The sequence below is a fragment of the Mustelus asterias genome, chromosome 22, assembly GCF_964213995.1.
Source record: "Mustelus asterias chromosome 22, sMusAst1.hap1.1, whole genome shotgun sequence".
In the NCBI taxonomy this organism is placed as follows: domain Eukaryota; kingdom Metazoa; phylum Chordata; class Chondrichthyes; order Carcharhiniformes; family Triakidae; genus Mustelus; species Mustelus asterias.
The window spans coordinates 5846624-5872175 of NC_135822.1; the positions used below are offsets into that span (position 1 = coordinate 5846624).

Sequence of the window (25552 nt, forward strand, 5' to 3'; positions counted from 1 at the left end):
CTGGCCAGAGTTGATTGGAAAGGGAGCCGAGCAGGGAAGACAGTGGAACAGCAACGGCAGGAGTTTTTGGGGGTGATTCAGGAGGCACAACAGAAATTCATCCCAAGGAGGAGGAAACATGATAAGGGGAGGATGAGGCATCCATGGCTGATGAGGGATGTCAAGGACAGCATAAAAGCAAAAGAAAAAGCAGACAAAGTGGCGAGGATTAGTGGGAAGTCAGAGGATTGGGAAGACTTTAGAAGAGAGCAGAGGACAACTAAAAATGCAGTAAGGGGGGAAAAGATGAAATATGAGTGTAAGATAGCTAGTAATATAAAAGAAGATAGGAAGAGTTTTTTCAATATATAAAAGGTAAGAGAGAGGCAAAAATAACCATTGGACCACTGGAAAATGAGGCTGGAGAAGTAATAATAGGAAACAAAGCAATGGCAGAGGAACTGAATAGTTACTTTGCATCAGTCTTTGCGGTGGAAGACACCAGTGGGATCCAGAGCTCCAGGAGAGGGGCACAGGTGAGTTCAGTGGCCATCACTAAGGAGAAGGTTCTGGGGAAACTGAAAGGTCTGAAGGCAGATAAATCACCTGGACCGGATGAGCTGCACCCCAGGGTTCTAAAAGAGATAGCTGAGGAAATTGTGGAGGCATTGGTGGTGATCTTTCAGGAATCACTGGAGACAGGGAGGGTCCCAGAGGACTGGAAAGTAGCGAATGTAACAGCGCTGTTTAAGAAGGGAGGGAGGCAGCAGATGGGAAATTATAGGCCGGTTAGCCTGACTTCAGTCATTGGCAAGATTTTAGAGTCCATTATTAAAGATGAGATCACAGAGTACTTGGAAGTGCATGATAAAATAGGACTGAGTCAGCACGGCTTCGTCAAGGGGAGGTCATGTCTGACAAATCTGTTAGAGTTCTTTGAGGCGGTAACAAGGAAGTTAGATAAAGGAGAACCAGTGGAGGTGATATATTTAGATTTCCAGAAGGCCTTTGACAAGGTGCCGAATAGGAGACTGTTAAATAAGTTAAAGCCCATGATGTTAAGGGTAAGATCCTGGCATGGATAGAGGATTGGCTGACATGCAGAATGCAGAGAGTGGGGATAAAGGGGTCTTTGTCAGGACGGCAGCCGGTGACTAGTGGTGTGCCTCAGGGGTCAGTGCTGGGACCACAACTTTTCACAATATACATTAACAATTTGGATGAAGGAACTGAAGGCACTATTGCTAAGTTTTCAGATGATACAAAGATATTTAGAGGGACAAGTAGTATTGAGGAAGCAGGGGGGCTGCAGAAGGTCTTGGACAGGTTAGGAGAGTGGGCAAAGAAGTGGCAGATGGAATAAAATGTGGAAAAGTGTGAGGTTATGCACTTTGGAAGGAGGAATGGAGGCATAGACTATTTTCTTAATGGGAAAATGCTTAGGAAATCAGAAACACAAAGGGACTTGGGAGTCATTGTTCAAAATTCTCTTAAGGTTAATGTGCAGGTTCAGTTGGCAGTTAGGAACGCAAATGCAATGTTAGCATTCATGTCGAGAGGGCTAGAATACAAGAGCAGGGATGTACTTCTGAGGCTGTATAAAGCTCTGGTCAGACCCCATTTGGAGTATTGTGAGCAGTTTCGGGCCCAGTATCTAAGGAAGGATGTGCTGGCCTTGGAAAGGGTCCAGAGGAGGTTCACAAGAATGATCCCTGGAATGAAGAGCTTGTCGTATGAGGAAGGTAGAAGATTCTGGGTCTGTACTCGTTGGAGTTTAGAAGGGTGAAGGGGGATCTTATTGAAACTTACAGGATACTGCAAGGCCTGGATAGGGTGGATGTGGAGAGGATGTTTCCACTAGTAGGAAAAACTAGAACCAGAGGGCACAACCTCAGGCTAAAGGAGCGATCCTTTAAAACAGAGATGAGGAGGAATTTCTTCAGCCAGAGAGTGGTGAATCTGTGGAACTCTTTGCCGCAGAAGGCTGTGGAGGCCAGGTCACTGAGTGTCTTTAAGACAGAGATAGATAAGTTCTTGATTAATACAGGGATCAGGGGTTATGGGGAAAAGGCAGGAGAATGAGGATGAGAAAAATATCAGCCATGATTGAATGGCAGAGCAGACTCGACGGGCCGAGTGGCCTAATTCTGCTCCTATGTCTCATTGTCCTATGGTCTTATGGTCTAATTAGGGATGGGCAATAACTGCTGGCCTAACCAGCAACACCCACATCCTGTGAATGAATTTTCCAAAACCTATAGCTGGAATAGGGTTTGTGGGGAGAAGGTTTGATTTCACAAAAAGAGTAAAAAGTTATTAATCTGGATATGGAACGTTCCACTGTGCTTCAGTGGAAACAGAGTAAGAAGTTTAACAACACCAGGTTAAAGTCCAACAGGTTTATTTGGTAGCAAAAGCCACACAAGCTTTCGGAAGCCTTCAGTGGAAACCCAGTCAAAGGTTGGCAGAGCGGGCATGGGATTTGCCCCACTTGTCTGCCATTGGCTCTGGTGAATTTTACTGGGCTCTGTCTTTTCTAAATTTCTTTTACAATACTTTATATCTTCACGTTACAGAATGAGACCATGGCATGCTGATTCTTAGACAAAATAGAGGAAAGCTGTGCCAATGGATTAAGTGGAGAAATATATAATAGCCTGAATCCTGTTTATCTATTGGCTTCCAAGAATAATTGAGGTTTACACTTGTTGGCCCTCACTCACATTGAAAGCATCAGACATATTGGCCAGGGTGGTTATGGCCCTGCCCTGGCATGCCCTCTCCTCCTCCCCCCAGAGAGTGGATGGACCATTTAAATTGCCGCTCATTTCAGCAGGACTATGAGATCCTTCCAGGCAGGAGGGGCTGTAAAATCCTGGCCATGGAATAGATAAATTGTGCCACCTTCATGGTGTGAATTTCAAAGGTCATCATGGAGGTGAAGTTGGTCGTTAGCAGGAGTGCAAGGCGAGGAATTAATGAATCGGCGGTTTATTGGAAAGGGAAGGTTGGGCAGTGAGTAAACAGCTGCTGACTCATTATCGTCTGTTTTGGCTATGGTCAAGGAGCAGTTTCACACCTGGCATCCCAATCCTACTCTCCCACCCTATTCGAGAGCTCCGCAGCTGGGGAATTATCTAACATTAAGTTTCAGGAATCTTCAGTACTGATAGACTGAGTAAATATGCATTTGGGTCTATTCCTTCCCGCTGACCTCACATTATTCTGCAAATACGTTTACAGAGCTGCTGATTCATGACAATTCACAGTGATGAGTCATCAATGGCAGAGATTAATGTCCCGGGGGCAGCCAGCACTGTGATCCAGTTATACAGTGTGACAGGTTTAGTTCCTTTACAGGCAACCCTTCAAGGTCAAGTCCTTCTAGAAGGACAGGATGAGATTTATGTTCAAAATCCTCCTGACAGCATAAACATGACTATCTCAGTCTCGGTCTGAATATGAATTAGGAGCAGGAGTAGGCCCCTCGGCCTCTTGAGCCTGCTCCACCATTCAATGAGATCATATCTGATTTCATTATAATCTCAATGCCACATTCCTGCCTATCCCCAATAACCTTTCACCCCCTTGTTAACCAAGGATCTATCTAGCTCTGCCTCAAAAATATTCAAGGACTCTGTTTCCATCATCTTTTGAGGAAGAGAGTTCCAGACACTCACCACCTCTGAGAGAGAAATATTCTCCTCATCTCTGCCTTAAATGAGTGTTCACTCATTTTTAAACAGCGACCCCTGGTTCGAGATTCTCCCACAAGAGTAAACACCCTCTCCACATCCGCCCTGTCAAAACACCTCAGAATCTTAGACGTTTTAATCAAGTCGCCTCTTACTCTTCTAAACTCCAGCAGATACAAGCCTGTCCAACCTTCCGTCATACAACAACTCAACCATTCCAGGGATTCATCCAATAAACCCTCTCTGAACTGCTTCAGACACATTTGCATCCTTCCTTAAATAAGGAGATCAAAACTATTTTGTTCAAAGCTTCCAGTTAAAGGCTCTATTCACCTCCTAAAAGTCTTGAAACAATTAGCAACTTGCTAAGATACTGACATTAATGTTAACTTGTGGAGTTTGGTTCAAATAATTTATGTAATTAAACGGAAGACTTTAATAATGTATAGATACAAGATTGAGGAGCAGTGCAAGTGTCCGACAGCTATGGAGACTGGTCTGCACGATAATAGCCCCTGAAACTCTGGAATGCTAACCCACATAGATTTAAAATGTGTTGGAATTGAAGTGGGCTGCTTTGTTCTGGATGGTGTTGAGTTTCCTGAGTTGGAGCTGCTCTCATCCAAACAAGTGAAGAGTATTCCATCACATTACTGATTTCATAGGATCCCTACAGAGCAGAAGGAGGCCATTTGGCCCATTGGGTCTGCACCGACTCTCCGACAGAGAATCATTACCCAGGCCTACCCCCTGTCCTATCCCCTGACCCCATGTATATACCCACTTAATCCTTCCTGATCTACACATCTTGGGACACTAAGGGGCAATTTAGCATGGCCAATCCACCTAACCTGCACATCTTTGGACTGTGGGAGGAAACCGGAGCACCTGGAGGAAACCCACGCTGACATGGGAAGCATATGCAAACTCCACAGAGATGGTCACCCAAGGCCGGAATTGAACCCGTGTCCCTGGCGCTGTGAGGCAGCAGTGCTAACCACTGTGCCACCTTTGTTTGCGAGAGCTGAATCTTGAGAGGGTCCCATGACAACGCCATCTATTTGGGCAGAGATGGTGTCATTAAAACTGAACTCAATTCCACAAATTGCTGAGTTTGAAGTTCAATGAATACTGATTCGCACAATGGTAGCATGCCTAAATCGCCATGATATCGTGACATGATGCAAATGTATATGTCTTCTTTGAGTGGTGCATTGGTGAATAGGCTCGCAATGTTGAATGAGCACACGTCCACAACATTGCTATCAATATCCCAGTGGTCTTGGCAAATGTGAAGGAATCCTTCACTGTGTAGATGGAAAACATGTTCTTATTCAATATCTTAAATGTCTAAAGCATGAATAAATGGACAGTGACCTTGGCTGATTTTATTTAATACAAATGTTAGGTTGTTTTGTTCTAAGATCTATTCGGTGAGGAAATAATGCATTGCCCTTATATAGATTTCTGGAACATTTGTCAATCGGTAGCCAGCAGCACAAGCTATTATCTGAACATCCTCCAATGGCAAGGCCATATTGATGTATTTAAATAATGAAGGAAACAGAATGGAATTGGTGAAGAGAGATATTTGAACACAAGAATATTGCAAGCCCAACAAGATCTTGAACGTGTAGAGTAGGATCACTATTCAGTTCAGCGTTGAAGGTTAATGCTACATTCTTGGAGGCGCTATCTTTCGGATGAGACCTTAAACCAAGGCCTAGTCGCTCCATCCAAGGGGATTTGGAAGCTTCCAAGCGAGCATTAAAAGAATAGCAGAAATAAAAAACAAAGCAATGGAAATAGTTAGCTGCTCTGCTTGCATCTCCCTGGAAGCAGAGAGTTAATCTTTCAGATCGATCAGAACTCTATCAGTTCTGACTGAAAGCCATTGCCCTGAAACATTAACTCTCTTTCTCCCTCCACCAACACTGCCAGACTTGCTGAGTTTTTCCAGCACTTCCTGTTTTTATTTCTGATTTCCAGCATCTGCAGTATTTTGCTTTTGTATTGAAGAATAGCCAGGACCTGATCAGCATTCCTTACTCAACTAGCATCACCAAACGCAGATTAACAAGTTCTTTATTGTCTCTATTATTTATGGAATGTTGTTTTTTAAAGTTTAAGTGTTGCGAGTAGGCTTACATTAACACTGCAATGAAGTTACTGTGAAAATCCCGTAGTCGTCACACTCCGGTGCCTGTTCGGGTACACTGAGGGAGAATTTAGCATGGCCAATGCACCCTAACCCGCACATCCTCAGACTGTGGGAGGAAACTGGAGCACCCGGAGGAAACCCACTCAGATGCAGAGAGAACGTGCAAACTCTATACAGACAGTGATCCAAGCCAGGAATCGAACCCGGGTCCCTGGAGCTATGAGGCAGCAGTGCTAACCACAGTGCCACCGTATTGCCCAGTATGTTGTGTGCACACAGGCGACTCTACTGGTTTATAGACCAACACTGACTCCACTTTGAAATAAACCCATTGGTTGTAAAGTTCGTCTGATCATTTGCCACGTTAAGGTAAATGTTTTCCACCTATAACTAAAGATGACAGAATTCAAGCTGAGCGTAATGCAATAAATAATTCCCAATACTCTAGTGTAAGGGGGGATTAAGAGGGTAAAATATGTGGGGTTACAGGGATGGGGCCTGGGTGGGATTGATGTCAGTGCAGTCTCAATGGGCCGAATGGCCTCCTTCTGCGCTGTGGGGATTCGATCTTTGCTGGGTTCCACAAGAAACACATCTTCCGTGGAATCACACCTAATCTCCTTTTCCATTGTTACCGATATGTAGACAATGTGTTTGCTAATATGGTAATCCACAGCTGCGTGTAAGAGCGTAACAGGCTCCATCCTGCACTCAAATCACCTTCAGGATGGAAGTGAAACCAGTTCCCTTTCCCCGATGTGAGAAATTTGTCATTGGGTTTTCTATGACGGTCTACACAGGTCTACCTTCCCTGGTCAATAAGCACGTTGGGATTCCATCAATTCCATGCACGATATGATTGACCTTATCGGCAACATCGTAAATAGGGCCCAAGTCATTTGATCAGCGTGCATGCTTGATTCTTAAAATAGGACTCATCAAAGCCACACTGCAGGAAACAGCTACACTGATCTGATCACTGTGTGCAACATACCTCGGTCCAGAAAAGTGCCTAGTTTACCTCTGAAAGATTAAAAATTTGAGCACCAGGTGAAGCTAGCAATTTCCTGCTGCTTATAAGTTATCAGTTAATTGGCACATTCTCCATGGCGACGCATCTGCCAGAGTCCATTTGCCAACTAATCAGCACTCTCTTCTCATGCAATATAAATTGTTGTTCCCTTAGCAGTTTGCAAATTGCCCTGATGAGTCAAAGACAAAAAGCTTCGACAACATGTGTCTTTTATCAGCAAGACTCAAGTTCTACAGCACCAAACACTTATTCATTTACAGTTCTTTATTTTTTTTATAAATTAAGCGAAAATCCAAAAATTCACCAATATGGTTTGTTTTAATTCAGAGTCACACAAGTTGAAAGTCCGGCCCACGCACCAGGTAAAGCAGCCAACAAACTTAAACCCTTACAGGCAATATTACTGGTTAAAATTTGTGAGAGAACTCTCTGGGCTATCGTCCTTGTGCAGGTTGCTTGGCAACCAGCGGACAGGCTCGCGATGGTAAAAGTTGGAAGTGGCGTAAGTCTTTCCCATGGAGACAGCTCTCCTCTGTTTAGCTGAACGTCTCGATGGCAAATTATTCCAACATTGTGGCAGCTTTCTGTCCAGCTCTGCAGTCAGGTGATCAGAAGCACTCCCCAAGTTTAATTGGTGGTGCCCAGACAGGGAGTTTCAATCCCTAGGGACAACACTCTTAAACATGTTGCATTTCTTTAGATCGTTCCAAAGAAGCTAATATCTCTTTGGCACAAACCTCCATTCCAATAATGTTTCAAACAGGACACCTAAAATGCAAATGACAGGACGTTGGGTTTTATCTTCAGTTTCTCAGGCAGTTTGGTATTCAGAATGGGTGAGGTTAGTGTTATTCACAATATTTATTTTGGATTCGTCAATCACAATCTGTCTCGCTCCTGGGCGAATAGTAAATCATAGAATTCCAACAGTGCAGGAGACCATTCGGCCCCTCAAACCTGCGCCAACAACAATCCCACCCAGGCCCTATCCCCATAACCCCATGTGTTTATCTTGATAATCCCCCTGACACTAAAGGTCAATTTAGCACGGTCAACCCACCTAACCCGCACATCTTTTGGAATGTGGGAGGAAATCGGAGCATCCGGAGGAAACCCACGCAGACACGGGGAGAACATGCAGACTCTTCACAGACAGTGACCCTAGCCGGGAATCGAACCCGGGTCCCTGGCGCTGTGAGGCAGCAGTGCCAACCACTGTGCTACCATGCCGCTGAATAAAACATTGTCTCATCGCCAGTTTGGAGACCACCACACCTGGTCCCAGACAATTCCCAGGGTGAGAGCACTTGGATAGTCTGGCACACAATGTGCTCTCACCACTGAGATCCAGACAAACCCACCTTAGACAGGGGATCCCCTAAAAGGTATGTGGATAACACATGTGCAAGGCTCCAGCCTGAATTTAGTCAATACTTCATCAGTTATGCCCCAAATGAATTACTTCAGAGGAGTGAGAGACATGCTTCAGCAAGCCCCTCAGTGAATCCTCATCCCCTAATTCAGGGAGACAGGGGTCTCACTCACCATATCCCACCCATGATCATGAGAGGCTTCTCTTTAGATTCAGGAGAGACCATGAGTAAAACTGAAAGTGCTCAAAACCGTGGGGAATGGGTTGGTAATTGGTTGGGATGGCGGAGGCAGAGAGGTAATGGTAACAAGTGGACTTTTTCAGGGATCTGCACTGTGGCCTCAGCTTATCGAATATATCCACGACGTGAAGGAGATGGGTTGTATGTCTAAGCTTGCAGATGGTTGCAAAATACAACAGCCTAGTGTAACAGTCAGTCAGTGCAGCAACTACAGTGCAAGAGAGAGTTCTCTCCTACAGGGGCCTTGAGCCACATCAGTTGGGCAACTTCTTAGTTGGACATTAAGCAATGCAGGTACCTGGTTCCAACAGCAATATACAGCATTCATTTTTAGGACTTGTCTCAAGACTCAAACTCTTCATCACCCGTCACACCCCAGCAAGCCAACAGATTAGGGTAATGGAGGGTAATGGAGAAATATCAAACTGCTAAATATCTTAACCCCAAAAAGAAAAGTATTGAAGATGATGTGGATGAACAACTGAAGAGAGAATTTGATCCAGTCTAACACAAAATTGATCATTTTGAGTAACGTTGGAAGGGTGCTAAGATAACGTTAGCATTCTTGTCTTCGCTACGTGGATCATATAAATTATGCTTCTGAATGTATTCAATGACTGTGTCGGGTATCACGTGTTTAACGCTCTGTCCCCTCCGCAAGGCTCGGCGAACCTTTGTGGCCGAGATGTCGTTGGTGATCCATTCCATCACAAGGTGGACATTTTTCCTGAACCTCCAGATGACGTCGGACTCATAAACACATTTCTCCATGTTACTCCCAGGTCGGCTGATGCACACAACGCCAAACTTTCCCACAATCTCTTCGATGTCTTCCCGTTTCCACAAGTTCGGAACGTTGAAAGAGTCCATGACATCGGCTCCGCAGAGCATCATCAACTCAGGAAGGTCTGGAGGAGAAACAGCAAAGCCGGTTACACCCCGGCAAGCCAACAGATTAGCTTCGTTAAAAGAGGTCAGTTGAGATCAATTTGCAAGAAAACAAGAAAAAGGAGATGCTTTTTTCATCAATTCCCCCAAAGCGTTCATCATGGTTGTGAAAAATCAAACCTTGTGCCTCGCCACCAGATCCAGCTCAAACAATTTATGTGCAGAGCAGAGGCACCGGGGACCCGGGTTCGATTCCGGCCTCGGGTCACTGTCTGTGTGGAGGTTGCACGTTCTCCCCGTGTCTGTGTGGGTTTTCTCCGTGTGCTCCGATTTCCTCCCACACTCCAAAGTTGTGCGGGTTAGGTTGAGCAGCTGGGCTAAGTTTCCCCTTAGTGTTTCAAAATGCATAGAATTATAGAATCCCTATTGTGCAGAAGGAGGTCATTTGGCCCACTGAGTCTACACCTGTGAGGGAGCATTCCACCCAGGCCCTATCCCATTAACCCCCCATATGTACCCCACTAATCCCCCTAACCTACGTATTTTGGGACACCTAAAGGGCAATTTAGCACGGCCAATCCCCCTAACCTGCATATCTTTGGTCTGTGGAGGAAACCGGAGCACCTGGAGGAAACCCACGCAGAGTCACTCAAGGTCGGAATCGAACCCGGGTTCCTGGTGCTGTGAGGCAGCAAGCGGGTCTAACCACTGTGCCGCCCATAAGAGGTTAGGAGGATTTGAGGGGTAAATATGTTGTGTTACATGGACAGGGTGGGCCTAGGTCAGATGCTCTGTCAGAGAGTTCGTGCAGACTCGATGGGCTGAATGGCCTCATTCTGTCCTTTAGCGATTCTATGAAATCTTTTGTTCTAATACTTGTAAATTGCTCCATTACCATTGTCCCCACTGTCTGACCAAGAATCTAGCGTGAATTCTTTAATCATCCTTCCAGTCCCTCGGTTGATGGAGTGAAATAAAATTTTCCACATTCCCACTCTATTCAAAATAAGTCGGATTTTCAGCTGGGGTTCGGACACTGACGTCAAGAGAATCTCTGGGTCCTGATCCCACATTGTGTCGGTGTCAGACCCTCGATGTAATTGTTGAAGGGATGGTCAATGATGCCAAAGAGCTTGCTTACTGTCCAATAGGGGATCCTGATACTGGAGGGTCAATAGGTGCCCTCCAGCCCTGGGAAATTGACAGTCCCAGCGGCAGAGTGGGGGCAGCGAGCGCGAGGGGGGCGGGCAACGAGTGCAGGGGGGGCGGGCAGCAAGTGCGGTGGGGGGGGGGGGGTGTATGGGCAACGGGATCGGCGGGGCGGGCAGCGAGAGCAGTGGGGGGGTGCGAAAGTGTCAAGATGGAAGATCCCTCTCAAAGTTCACAAAATTTCCACAACAGGAACGGGTCCAAGCTGCCGGATTGCCATTGCAGAGGGACGCTCTCACAGGGCAGCTGTAGCTGTGACCATTAATAAGTCAAAGCTGCTGAGGTAGGGTTGTCAAAAAGCCATTGGCAGCGCTGGCTGTCCAATCGATAACTGGGAGGCTGCAGTGGCTGGGAGGCTTCAATGGGTTCTTTAACACGTCTAATTGGCTCTTCACAGTGTTTAGCACTGCTGCCTCACAACACCAGGGACCCGGGTTCAATTCTCGGCTTAGGTCACTGTCTTTGTGGAGTCTACACGTTCTCCCCGTGTCTGCGTGGGTTTCCTCCGGGTGCTCCGGTTTCCTCCCACAGTCCAAAAGACGTGCTGGTTAGGGTGCATTGGCTATGCTAAATTCTCCCTCAGTGTACCCGAACAGGGGCCAGTGTGTGACAATTAGGGGATTTTCACAGTAACTTCGTTGCAATGTTAATGTAAGCCTACTTGTGACACTAATAAATAAGTTTTTAATTAATAGGTTTTGCATCATGCAAACCAGCCTCCCATCCATTGACTCTGTCAACACTTCCCGCTGCCTCAGCAAAACAGCCAGCATAATTAAGGACCCCAGACATTCTCTCTTCCACCTTCTTCTGTCGGGAAAAAGATACAAAAGTCTGAGGACACGTACCAACCGACTCAAGAACAGCTTCTTCCCTGCTGCCGTCAGATTTTTGAACGGACCTACCTTGCATTAAGTTGATCTTTCTCTACACCCTAGCTATGACTGTAACACTACATTCTGCACTCTCTTATTTCCTTCTCTGTGAATGGTATGCTTTGTCTGTTTAGCGCGCAAGTTACAATACTTTTCACTGTATGTTAATACATGTGACAATGATAAATCAAATCAAAATCAAATTAAACTTTCACTTACATGTTCCAAAATGGCTGGGAAGTTAAAACATGCCACAGACCGACACAGCACCCGAGTCAGGAAGCTGCCAACCCCCCTGTTCCACCTCCTCTAGAAATCAGACACTCGACCCTGTGCCTGCTGAGGGTAGGAGTGTTTCAGAGATAATATTAGCCTTTAGCTGTGTGCTGTTTTGGACTCTTTTCCATCAAAGGGTTTGCCATTAAATCAGCTGGAATCCCAAATAGATTCCTTGCCCCACACCTACTTGGTATAAATGTTAATTTACCCACGTGGTTTGTACCCACTGATCTGTAAACACCTTTTGCTTCCTGTGAGCTGTCATTTTTTTCTTCTATCTTCCTTTTCTTGGCCTTCCTGCGTTGATTCGCATTCTTCTTCTCGTTGTTAGTGACATTGTCCAAATTCTCACAATGGTATCTGGTTAAAAATCACATCGGAAACATTGTCAGAATCCTGACCAAAATCTCTGCTCAACACGAGACAAGGTTGCGCAAGATAGTCTCCAGAGGAATTCCTGCCTTTGGTGTCAGAATTGCTCAATTATTATTTGCTGTGTGGAGTCACGAGATGATTATTATCCTCCGTGCGTGGTTAGGATTTGGGCCAGTGATGCTGCGTTCACAGTTCACCTCAACTGCGCCTAGGAGGGGGCAGGGGGAACAAGTTAGCTTCCGTTCCTAATCATTATGCTTACAGAACGTATCTGTACATAAATATCAGGACAGATTCAAGCTGAGTGTGAGGCCCATCGCCGTCAAATAGTTTGCCAATCAATGGCCATTATTGAGAAACCAATAAACATTTCAATCAGTCCTCTTTCTGAAACACTGTTGTTTCTCTTCCCGCACCTTGGACGGGGTTTTCTGGCCTCGCTCATCCCAAGGTCGGAAAAGCCCGCCCAAGGTCAACGGATCTTTGCATGGGAAAGTTCTGTCCCTTGTCTCCATAGGGAAGGTCTTTCCTGGAACAGTTCGCTAGCCTGTCGCCTGATGCTTGAGGGGTGCCACTCTGCATCAAGTATGGCTGACCAGGAGTCTCTCCTGCTCCTTACCGCCAGCCATTGGCGTGTTTGGAAGGATTTTACAGGTTGACACTCAATCTGCTTGGCCGCGTTATGAACACACCTTCCTTGGCCATCGAGTCCTGGGGCGGGATTCGAACCTGCGGCTTCAGGCTCAGAGGCAGGGATGCTAACCCACTGTGCCACAAGACCTCCCACCTCACAAATATCGCAAAACCATACTGCAGTGAGATGCAGTAAGGTGACTGGCTAAGAGGGCAGAGACCCAGAGAAACACTAACCTTGAAAACAGTGGTCTGATGAAAGGATTGTCAACATTTTCCGTGGCTCGACTCACCTGAGAACTTTAGCCGTCTCCACCCACTCTTCCTGCTGACTTTCCCACGAACTTAACGTCAGCCAGCCAGAGCTCTCAATGGCCATATTCACCATGGCCAAGCGATGTTCTGCTTCTATTAAACCCTTCTTCTTGTACGCATCACCCACTGGAGATATAATGCCCTTTATCACTGTGTACTTGCCTGCAAAAGAGAACAGTGTTGGACAGAATTGGGACAACACCTTCCACCTCTACCGCAAACTAGGGAAAAGGTAGACGCCTGGGAACAGCACTGCAAGGACCTTAACGAGGCCAATGAAGCTGGCCTCTTGGAGTATGAGCTCCCCGATTGAGTTAATGATTGCCTGCCCAATAAAGGAGTCTCATCTGTGTCTATTATGAGGAGTGTCAGGGTGGCACGGTGTCAGAGTGGCACAGTGGTTAGCACTGCTGCCTCGCAGCACCAGGGACTTGGTTTCAATTCTGGCCTCTGGTGACTGTGCGGAGTTTGCATGTTCTCCCCGTGTCTGCGTGGGTTGCCTCTGGATACTCCAGTTTCTTCCCACAGTCCAAAGATGTGCGGGTTAGGTGGACTGGCCATGCTAAATTCCCCCTTAGTCTCAGGGAGATTGACGGGGTAAATATGTGGGATTATGCGGATAGGGCCTGGGTGGGATTGTTGTCGATGCAGACTTGATGGGCCAAATGGCCGCCTTCTGCATTGTAGGAATTCTATTCTATATTGAGACAGCTAATTCTGACTTTGTAGCTGAACCACTCTTAGGAGTGGAGATAAGTTTGTAAATAAAGGGAATCTGGTGAAGGGACACCGGTCTCAGAGGAGTTATTTCAAACACCACCTGCAAATACTATAGTTAAGAAAGCCCACCAACGCCTCGACATTCTCAGAAGACTAAGGAAATTTGGCATGTCAGCTACGACTCTCACCAACCTTTGCAGATGCACCATAGAAAGCATTCTTTCTGGTTGTATCACAGCTTGGTATGGCTCCTGCTCTGCCCAAGACCGCGAGGAACTACAAAAGGTCACGAATGTAGCCAAATCCATCTCGCAAACCAGCCTCCCATCCATTGACTCTGTCTACACTTCCCGCTGCCTCGGAAAAGCAGCCAGCATAATCAAGGACCCCACGCACTCCGGACATTCTCTCTTCCACCTTCTTCCGTTGGGAAAAAGATACAAAAGTCTGAGGTCACGTACCAACCGACTCAAGAACAGCTTCTTCCCTGCTGCCATCAGACTTTTGAATGGACCTACCTCGCATTAAGTTGATCTTTCTCTACACCCTAGCTATGAGTGTAACACTACATTCTACACTCTCTCCTTTCCTTCTCTATGAACGGTATGCTTTGTCTGTATAGCGCACAAGAAACAATACTTTTCACTGTATGCTAATACATGTGACAATAATAAATCAAATTCCCCTCCAAGTCACTCACCATCCGGACTTGGAAATATATCAGCTGTTCATTCACTATCGCTGGGTCAAGATCCTGCAACTCCCGCCCTAACAGCACTGCGGGTGTACCTACACCTGATGGATTGTAAGAAGGCAGTTTACAGCACCTTCATAAGGGTCAGCAAAGGATAGGCAACAAATGCTGGCCTTCCCAGTGACACCCACATCCCATGACAAACGTGACAGAATGCATTTTATTTATAGAGTATTGCGCAATTAAAATGTCTGAAATAATTCTCGGCATGTTACATTAAACTAGAATAACACCCGGCTGCCAGGACAGTGTGGGTGTGTCAGGCTCCAATTCCCTACTCTCCCATTGGAAGCACAACATTGATGGAGGATTCCCCACACAAGGCAGGGCTGGCTGGATAAATGCTGCTCTCCCCTTCCTCATTCACTCAGCTGCTGCTGCCCATGCAGACATGTTGGCAGACCAGCAAACTGCAGTGTGGCAGCTGCTGCAAGTGTACCACTGCCGCAGAAAGTGAATCAGAGCGAAGGAACTGCTGACAACAGGAACTCGGGACATTATAATCTGTCCAATGAAGTTACGGAGCGTCACAGTCCCCAGCAGACCCCAAGGATCAGCTCATAGAACAGAGAATCATAGAAGCCCTACAGTGCAGAAGGAGGTCATTCGGCCCAATCCCACCCAAGCCCCAGCCCCGTAACCTTATGTATTTGCCCTGCTAATTCCCCTGACACTGAAAGGCAATTTAGCATGGCCAATCAATCTTTGGAGTGTGAGAGGAAACCGGAGCACCCGGAGGAAACCCATGCAGACATGGGGAGAACGTGCAGACTCCACACAGTGACCCAAGGGCGGAATTGAACCCAGGTCCCTGGAGCAGTGAGGCGGCAGTGCTAACCACTGTGCCACCCAGTTTGAGAAAAGTTCAGACAGTGATTGAGAAATGACACAACTGAGGATGATGTTAAAATGCTGAAAGAAAAGCTGGAAACACAGCAGACCGTTGGACAGAGAAACAGAATTCATTGCAACCAGTGAGCTGTCATCAGAACTGGGAGAAGTTAGAGACAAGAGAATCTCAGGTGGGAACCTTCCCCTGTACATCCCCACTGCTGTACAGACTCCAGGGAATCAATTATTTAGATCTAACTAACTTAGATTGAACCTAACTGGTTAGGTGCATTGGCCGTGCTAAATTCTCCCTCAGTGTCCCCGAACAGGTGCTGGAGTGTGGCCACTAGGGGATTTTCACAGTAACTTCATTGCAGTGTTAATGTAAGCCTACTTGTGACTAATAAATAAACTTTTTAAAAAACTTCAAAGTACCCAAAAGAGAAAAGCTTTGACAAAGATGACCCTTTCAAGTATGAGCTTTGACAAAGGGTCATCTGGACTCGAAGCGTCAACTCTTTTCTCTCCTTACAGATGCTGCCCAGACCTGCTGAGATTTTCCAGCATTTTCTCTTTTGGTTTCAGATTCCAGCATCCGCAGTAATTTGCTTTTATTAAAAAACTTCAGGTGTATTACATAAAAACTGAGGGAAACAGAGTGAGAGCAGGGTGAAATCAGGAAACACTTCCATTCACAATAGGCTGGTCATTGCTGGATCAATTCTAAATTTAAATCCAAGATTGAAACATTTTTGTTATCGAGGAAACGTGGGCCAAAGGAGTTCAGTTACAGACCAGCCATAATCCCACTGAACCGGAATGGGCTCGAAGGGCTGAATGGCCTCCTCCTGTTCCCATGTATGAATGAAAGATACAGGGAATGAAAGGCAACGAGAGAGAGAGAGAGAGAAGGGAAGGATAGAGAAAATCCTAGAAAAAGACAAGAAAAGAAGGAAAAAGTGAAACAAGGAAAGGAAATAGGAAAGACAGAGGGAATCTGTCCCTGGGATGGCAGGTCTGTCATATGAGGAAAGACTAAGTTGGTTAGGATTATATTCACTGGAGTTTAGAAGAGCGAGAGGGGATCTCATAGAAACTTATAAAATTTTAACAGGGTTAGACAGGGTAGATTCAGAAAGAATGTTCCCGATGGTGGGGGAGTCCAGAACTAGGGGTCATAGTTTGAGGATAAGGGGTAAACCTTCTGGAACTGAGGTGAGGAGAACTTTCTTCACCCAGAGGGTGGTGAATGTGTGGAATTCACTGCCACAGAATGTAGTTGAGGCCAAAACATTGTGTGATTTCAAGAAGAAATTAGATATAGCTCTTGGGGCTAAAGGGATCAAGGGATATGGGGGGAAAGGGTGGGGGAGGATCAGGATATTGAATTGAATGATCATCCCCAATCATAATGAATGGCGGAGGAGGCTCGAAGGGCTGAATGGCCTCCTCCTGCTTCTAGTTTCTATGAATCAGATAGAGAGAGAAAAAATAAGAGAGATGAAATCGGACTGCAAAGACATCTAAATGGCTGGACAGAATTTCACAATAATGCGAAAGTTGAAGCAGTGAAGCTGCCGGGAACACACATTTATTCAAAGAAATAACTAAGTGTGCAGGAGACGGAAAAAGATTTCAAACCTGTTTCGTGAAGATAATCCCGGGCGAGCTCAAACATCCTGAGGTGCATGTTCGTGATGGGATTAAATGATCCACACGCCAGCAACACCACCTCTGTCCGACTGCCGGATTTCTCCATCACCGGCTCACTGTAAAACACAGATTTATAAAAAATAAACCCACAGAAAGCTTCTCCGAACCTTCTGCAGAATAGAGGCCCGAGGAATCTTGCTCTCTCACCCTGAGGGAGCAGACTTGGACTAAATCAGCATTCCGCAAACTCCGGCAGTTCAAGTGGGCATTCTTTGAGTGCAGCCCAAACAATGAGCGCGACCTGGCTATTCAGCCAAGGGAGGCAAGCCAAATCCTGCCCTTAGCCAATTTCAGACCCTCAGAACCCCGTCACTGTGTAACAATTGGAAGCAGAATGCCCGAGTGTTATACTCTTGTGCCTGGAGGTTCCACTGCAGTGCCCCGATATCACACTTATTACAGATCCTACAGCTCAAGAATCAAACTCGGGATCTTCTGGTCTGTATGGCATGAAGTTCTACTAGGGTTGGGAAGAAAAGTTTATTTATTGATTAGTCACAAGTAAGGCTTACATTAACACTGCAATGAAGTTACTGTGACATTCCCCTAGTCGCCACACTCCGGTGCCTGTTCGGCTCCACTGAGCAGCAATTTAGCATGGCCAATGCATCTAACTATACATCTTTGGATTGTGGGAGGAAACCAGAGCACCCAGAGGAAGCCCACGCAGACACGGGGAGAACGTGCAAACTCCGCACAGACAGTGACCCAAGCTGGGAATTGAACCTGGGTCCCTGGCGCTATGAGGCAGCAGTGCTAACCACTGTGCCACTGTACCGCCCATAGAGTCAGAAACTGATCCTGTTAACTGCTGTTGGCCACTTATCCCCTACCTGTGGGGAGATTAGAAAAAAGTCATTTATATTGCAATCCATCGGGAAAGTTAAAGTTTATTTATTAGTGTCACAGGTAAGGCTTATATTAACACTGCAATGAAGTTGCTGTGAAAATCCCCTCATCACCACACTCCGACGCCTGTTCGGATACACGGAGGGAGAATTTAGCATGGCCAATGCACCTAACCAACGTGCCTTTCGGACTGCAGGAGAAAACCCACGCAGACACGGGGAGAACGTTCAGACTCTGCACAGACAGTGACTCAAGCCGGGAATCGAACCCAGGCCCCTGGCGCTGTGAGGCAGCAGTGTTAACCACTGTGCCACCGTGTCAGTGATGTAGAACTTACTCCCTCAAGTACAATTACCACGATAAACCTACAACCCGTTTTCAAATATCAGGAGGCAAAATGCTGTTGAATGCCAGAAATCTGAGACATAACCAAAAAACTTTAAATAGCTTTAAATTGAGGGGTGAGAGATATAGGACAGATGTCAGAGGTAGGTTCTTCACTCAGAGAGTGGTAAGGGCGTGGAATGCCCTGCCTGCAGCAGTAGTGGACTCACCAACATTAAAGGCATTTAAATGGTCATTGGATAAACATATGGATGATATTGGAATAGTGTAGGTTAGATGGGCTTTAGATTGGTTTCACAGGTCGGCGCAACATCGAGGGCCGAAGGGCCTGTACTGCGCTGTAATGTTCTAACTCTGGAAAAACGTAGATCGAGTAGCATCTGTGGAAGTGGGAAGCAGGATTAATATTTCAGATTGATCATCCTGCATCACAACTCAAATCCCCAGCGCGAGTGTTCAAAAATCCTTTGCTTTAAACAGTGCTTGAATTGCCAGTAACTTCATTGCACACTAGCTCACATTGGGGCAGCGTTAAGCTTAATCTTTTGGGACAATTTCCTAACCTGCTACGTGTCATAGCGAGAGTCTACAGCACAGAGAAAGGCCCTTTGGCCCATAGCTTCAGCGCTGGTCAAAGACAAACCACCAAACTATTCTAATCCCATTTTCCAGCTCTTGGCCCATTGCCTTGGCATCACAAGTGCATATCTAAAAATCAGGGCAAACACACAGCCTGATTCCATCAAAGAGAACTAGTCAAAGTAAATGAGTAACATTATCCTAACACAGGTTGTCAACAGCAAACATGACAGCGAATGTTAGCAAATCTCCCAAATAAATCCAAGTGTTTGATAGAGAAAGGTACGGTATGCTTTGTCTGTATAGCGCGCAAGAAACAATACTTTTCACTGTATAGTAACTTCATTGCAGCGTTAATGTAAACTACTTGTGACACTAATAAATAAACTTTGAACTTTAACGTGGCAATAATAAATCAAATCAAAAAGTCTGAATATCACGAGATACAAGTCCAGGGAATCGCAAAACATTTTGATATGGAACGGATCGAGTGTAACAACATCATTCTCCACACTCAATTTGCTGCAACACTGTCTACAGCTTCTGTTTTCACACTGCAACAACCTTCTGGCTTCTCTGTTTTGATCACATTACCAGCCCCATACTCTTCACCATCACCCACCCTCCAGATTTTGTCCCTCCTTCTTGTGAAGGCACTTGGGAATGTTTCCATCATCCACGGGCACCTCATCCAAATGCCCATCCTATGGGTGTACCCGGTTGGTTGATTTTGGCCAGACAGAACTGTGACTGATAATCCACCCTGACCCGGCTCTCTCAATCTCCAGACCGTGGATTTTTTTTTGTAGCAATGCCTGATTCAATTTCAAACTCGGCTTCCGGAGACTGCTCGCTGTTAGGGGGTTTTAGCCTCTGCAAAGTTTACTTTTCACTGACGGGTTTTCTAAATGAATGATGATTTCCGCACAGTGGTTAGCACTGTTGCTTCACAGCGTCAGGGTCCTGGGTTCGATTCCCAGCTTGGGTCACTGTCTGTGTGGAGTTTGCACGTTCTCCCCGCGTCTGCGTGACTTTCCTCCGGGTGCTCCAGTTTCCTCCCACAGTCTGAAAGACGTGCTGGTTAGGGTCATTGACCCAAACAGGTGCCGCACTGTGGCGACTTGGGGAATTCCACAGTAACTTCATTGCAGTGTTAATGTAAGCCTTACTTGTGACTAATAAATAAATAAACTTTTACTGCACAGCTTCAAAGTTCTTGAAACACTTGTTTTAGAATAGATGCCGTAAAGTTCAGTACATTATTTCTTTACTTCGAGCATGAAATGCTGGAAATACTCAGCAGGCCATGCAGCACCTGTGGGGAGAGAGAAAGAGGCAACTTCACAGGTCAATGACAAAGTTGATGAAGGGTTATCAACCTGAAACATTAAATCTGTCTCCCTCCTTCCCACAGATACCCACTGCTGGGTATTTCCAGCATTTTCTATTTATCTTTCAGATTTCCAGCCTCTGCAGTATTTTGCTTTTTGCATCATTTATGTTTTTTTGCTGATTCGACATTGCTTCTGTATAGTCTTATTTTAAAATAAATCTGATGCACGGGGGATGAAATTCAACTTCAACAGGGACATAAAGCAGGCGTTATGGGATCAACTGCTTCTGACAGATCCTGTCCAGAGAGATCAGCTAAGGGTGATGATCCACAATGGATTGAGTGACCGATGTTAAATTTTAGCCCCGCAGTTTCTAATCTGTGTTACATTTTCCGCAGACAGGGAGCCGATTTCCAGTCTGTGCCATTTCTAGAGCTTAACCTGGAGCAGCTTATATTTCTGCAATATCCCAGTTAGGATCGCAGAAGGCGACATCCCAATGTTGGGGGAGTTGCGGCATGGAGGGGGATATTGGAATAGTGTAGGTTAGATGGGCTTTAGATTGGTTTCACTGCTCTCCAGAAAAGCAACTCACCTAGGAATCATAGAATTCCGGAAGTGCAGAAGGAGGCCATTCAGCCCATCATGATTGCACTAAGTTTCTGACAGACCATCTTACCCAGGCCATGTCAGCATAACCCCGCATATTCACCCTGCTAATCCCCCTAACGTGCACATCTTTTGACTGTGGGAGGAAACCCACAGACACGGAGAGAACGTGCAAACTCCACACAGACAGTCACCCAAGGCTGGAATTAGGCACATTGGCCGTGCTAAATTCTCCCTCAGTGTCCCCGAACAGGCTGGAGTGTGGCAACTAGGGGTTTTTCACAGTAACTTCATTGCAGTGTTAATGTAAGCCTACTTGTGACACTAATAAACTAACTTTATAGTTAAACCCAGGTCCCTGGCATTGTGAGGCAGCGGTGCTAACCACTGTGGCACTCTTGTCCCACTCACCTGCCTTTGCCCCCACCTCCCCATTCCATCCCCTGCATTTTCTTTAACTCCAGATAACTTATCCAATTCTCTTTTAAAGGTTCGGTTTGAATTTGTCTCCACCACACTCTCAGGCGGTGCATCCAAGACCCTAACCAGGTGCTAGGTGAAAAAGATCATCCTCATGTCCACTGTTGCATCTTTTGCCAATCACCTTAAACTCGTGTCCTCTGCTTCTCAATTCTTCCAAAGAACAAAGAACAGTACAGCACAGGAACAGGCCCTTCAGCCCTCGCCGATCATGATGCCCCAACTAAACTGAAAACAAAACCTTCTGCCTTTACTCGGTCCATATCCCTCTATTGCCTCTCTATTCGTGTACCCATTCAGATGCCTCTTAAATGTTGTTAATGTGCCTGTTTCCACCACCTCCTGTAGCAGCGTGTTCCAGGCACCCACCATTCCCTGCGTGAAAAACTTCCCCCGCACATCTCCCTTAAACTTTCCCCCTCTCACCTTGAACCTGTGCCCCCTTGTAATTGACACTCCCACCCTGGGAAAAAGCCTCTGACTATCCACCTTGTCTATGCCTCTCATTATTTTGTAGACCTCTATCAGGTCTCCTCTCAGCTGTCTTTCCAGTGAAAACAATCCTAGTTTATTCAACCTCTCCTCATAGCCAACACCCTCGACACCAGGCAACATCCTGGAACCTTCTTTGCGCTCTCTCCAAAGCTTCCATGTCCTTCTGGTAGTGTGGTGACCAGAACTGCACACAATACTCCAAATGCGGCCTAATCAAGGTTTTCAATAGCTGCAACGTGATTTCCCAACTCTTGTACTCAATGCCTTCTGTCAAGGGGAACAGTTTCTCCCCCACGGACCCCTCATGATTTTCAACACCTCATTCAAATCTCCTCTTAACTTTCTCCTCTCCAAAGGAGAACAATTCCAGTCTCTCCAGTCGATCCATGGAGCTGACTACAAAAGAACAAGGCGTCAGAAGAAATCACAGGCTTATCCATGAAGTCAATCTTTATACGGAGAATGAATGAAAAATATGGTGGAAAGAACTCCCAAGTCCCTGATGTGTGTGCGTGAAGAGGGAGAGGCCCAAATGCTGCAGTGAAAAGTAATTCCAAAACTCACTGCCTCGATTTACACATGGAGAACCTCCCCTGGGGTGAAGTATCCTCACACTCTGAAACAAACCCCTCGTGTGAGTCAGCACAGTCATGACAGGAAGTGAACATTTCTCCATGAAACAAAGTTTTCAAAACCATTTTTAAAAATGAAAAACTTGCATTTATAATCGCACCTTTCAAACCCCCAAAACATCCCAAAACCTGTCAACCACGTGTCGTCACCGTTGCAATGTAGGAAACAAGGCAGCCAATTGGTACACAGCAAGCTCCCACAAACAGCAATGAAATAATAACCAGGTAATCTGTTTTATGGTTTTGGTTGTGGAATACATATTAGCCAGGCCAACAGGGAACTCTCTTTCTCTTCTTCCAATAGCATGTCCACCCAAGGAAGCCTATGGTTAACTTCTTACCAAAAGCTGGCATATCTAACAGTGAAGCACTCCCTCAGTAAACAGGACACAGTTAACCAAGTTGAAGTCTACAAGATTATGAGGGGTATGGGCAGAGTGGATAGTCAGAAGCTTTTTCCCAGGGTTGAAGAGTCAATTACTAGGGGGCACAGGTTTAAGGTGCGAGGGGCAAGCTTTAAAGGAGATGTACGAGGCAAGTTTTTTTTTACACAGAGGGTGGTGGGTACCTGGAACTTGCTGGGACGTAGTGGAAGCAGATAGATAGTGACCTTTAAGGGGCACCTGGACAAATTGATGAATAGGATGGGAATAGAGGGATATGGTCCCCGGAACGGTAGGTGGTTTTAGTTCAAATGGGCAGCATGGTCGGTGCAGGCTTGGAAGGCCAAAGGGCCTGTTCCTGTGCTGTAATTTTCTTTGTTCTTTGATTTTTTTGGAAAAGGTTAGTAAAAATAAATGGGCCACACCTGTAAAACAAACCACTGCTATCTCCAATGGATTGAGGTGGCTGGAAGTGGCAAAACTACTAATTTGCCCCTTAATGACATTGTCTGAATCCTCCCACGGGAAAGAACATGATTAGAAACAACTGCAGAACTCCACAATGCACTTCCTGGTTCATTTGAAAATTTTTGAGTTTTTTTTTTAACATACAATCAGACATTGCTTCTAAAATCCAGACTGGCACCATCCTGGAGTTAGTTACCCAAAGCAGTGTGACACACATTGGATAATAATTGCAGCCTGGCACAGATGCTGCCATCGCTGACTGCCCTCTCCACCTTCACGAGTGACTGGCACCATTGCCAGGTTTCAGAGCACAATGCCCATCCCATAGCGAGAGGCAGCACTCGAGTGTAAGCCAGACCGATGGGGATAGTATATTCTGCTCCTGTAACTTATGGTCTTCCCTAAACTCCCATAGAATCTACAGTGCAGAAGGAGGCCGTTTGGCCCATCGAGCCTGCACCATCAACAATCCCACCCAGGCCCTATCCTTGTAACCCTTCTAATCCCCCGACACATTCAGGGGCAAGTTAGTATGACCAATCAACCTAACCCGCGCATCTTTGGATTGTGGGAGGAAACTGGAGCACCCGGAGGAAACCCATGCAGTCACGGGGAGAATGTGTAAACTCCTCAAAACAAGGGCGGCACGGTAGCACAGTGGTTAGCACTGCTGCTTCACAGCTCCAGGGGCCTGGGTTCGATTCCCGGCTTGGGTCACTGTCTGTGTGGAGTTTGCACATTCTCCTCGTGTCTGCGTGGGTTTCCTCCGGGTGCTCCGGTTTCCTCCCACAGTCCTAAGATATGCGGGTTAGGTTGATTGGCCAGGTTAAAAATTGCCCCTTAGAGTCCTAAGATGCGTAGGTGAGAGGGATTAGCGGGTAAATATGTGGGGGTAGGGCCTGGGTGGGATTGTGGTCGGTGCAGACTCGATGGGCCAAATGGCCTCCTTCTGCACTGTAGGGTTTCTATGATTTCTTCTATGATTTCCACACAGACAGACAGTCACCCAAGGCCGGAATTGAACCCGGGTTCCTTGGCACTGTGAAGGAGCAGTGCTAACCACTGTGCCACCCCATTCAGGTTTTGTTTATAAAGCAATGATTTAGAACCATAGAACCATAGAAAATTACAGCTCAGAAACAGGCCTTTTGGCCCTTCTTGTCTGTGCCGAACCATTTTATGCCTAGTCCCACTGACCTGCACTTGGACCATATCCCTCCACACCCCTCTCATCCATGAACCCGTCCAAGTTTTTCTTAAATGTTAAAAGTGACCCCGCATTTACCACTTTATCCGGCAGCTCATTCCACACTCCCACCACTCTCGGAGTGAAGAAGCCCCCCCTAATATTCCCTTTAAACTTTTCTCCTTTCACCCTTAACCCACTTTCCTGACTTGTTGTGATGAAGGCCCCATTTCACCACTCCCCAGGGTTGGATAAAGCTGTAAAAACACATAAGCCAGTAGGCCACCCGGCCCATCGCGCCTGTGCCAGCCCTTGAAAAAGCAATCCAATTTTCACCTGCTCTTTCCCCATTCCCCTTTTCAAAAGATATTATTTAATCTGCTTTAATCTCTCTCAGGCAAAGCATTGCAGTTTCTAAAACGCTGCCGCGGGGGATTTCTCTAGTTCTGGCTTTTGGAAGTGGAACTGGCTCAGTAAGAAAAGCAGACATCAGCATTGCAAGCCCCTGTACCGGGTGAGCCCTGCCCTGCCCTGCCCTGCCCCCCGGCTCAGAGATTGCAGTCAGAGGTTCGAGTTCACCTCCTGGAAACTGGTCACTATTCAATTCAGACGCTTCCAAAACAAATAGGAAAGTTTCAATTTTTATCCCCTCCCAATTGGCGGAGGATTGGTCAAACTGACAGCAGAATGCAATCTTACCGACACCACCAACCGGGCTGACCTTGCTGTACACACTGAAAGGCTCCAAGCTCTGTTCACTTCCTGCTATCACATTTCCTGCTTATTTCACTGCGGGGAAACATCCGAGCTCCAAGAGGCGGCGCAGTCACCCAGAGCCGGAACACTGCCCTCCCAGAGCCAGAACAATCTCTCTCTTCCCCCACAACCCAGAGATCCGCCGGGCTGACAGTTTTCCTGCTTTTTTTCTCAGTGACATTGGGACACGATCCCACCATCCCGATTCCAATTTACACACTGTAACTAATCGTGAACGATGTAACAGGGTTGCAACAATGCCCATCGCTTCTCGCTGGATTCACTGACACTAACTGCAACGTGCTAATAACTTTGTTTTGTCATTTACACTTAACATTATCTTCTTTTTGCCCTTTTGAGAAT

At 46.3% G+C, this 25552-nt stretch overlaps 1 protein-coding gene across 1 annotated transcript in view; it reads right to left on the reverse strand.

Annotated features, from left to right (window-relative positions):
* nmnat1 (nicotinamide nucleotide adenylyltransferase 1) overlaps positions 1-25249 on the reverse strand; it is a 42360-nt gene extending 17111 nt beyond the window's left edge. The window contains exons 1-5 of the mRNA XM_078239731.1: positions 25133-25249; positions 17002-17129; positions 13034-13217; positions 11974-12092; positions 9006-9389 (exon numbers count right to left, since the gene is read on the reverse strand). Of these exons, the coding sequence (XP_078095857.1) occupies positions 9006-9389; positions 11974-12092; positions 13034-13217; positions 17002-17119 (805 nt within the window). The 5' untranslated portion in view covers positions 17120-17129; positions 25133-25249. The remainder of the gene's footprint in view (positions 1-9005; positions 9390-11973; positions 12093-13033; positions 13218-17001; positions 17130-25132) is intronic.
* Between the last annotated feature and the right edge of the window lie 303 nt (positions 25250-25552).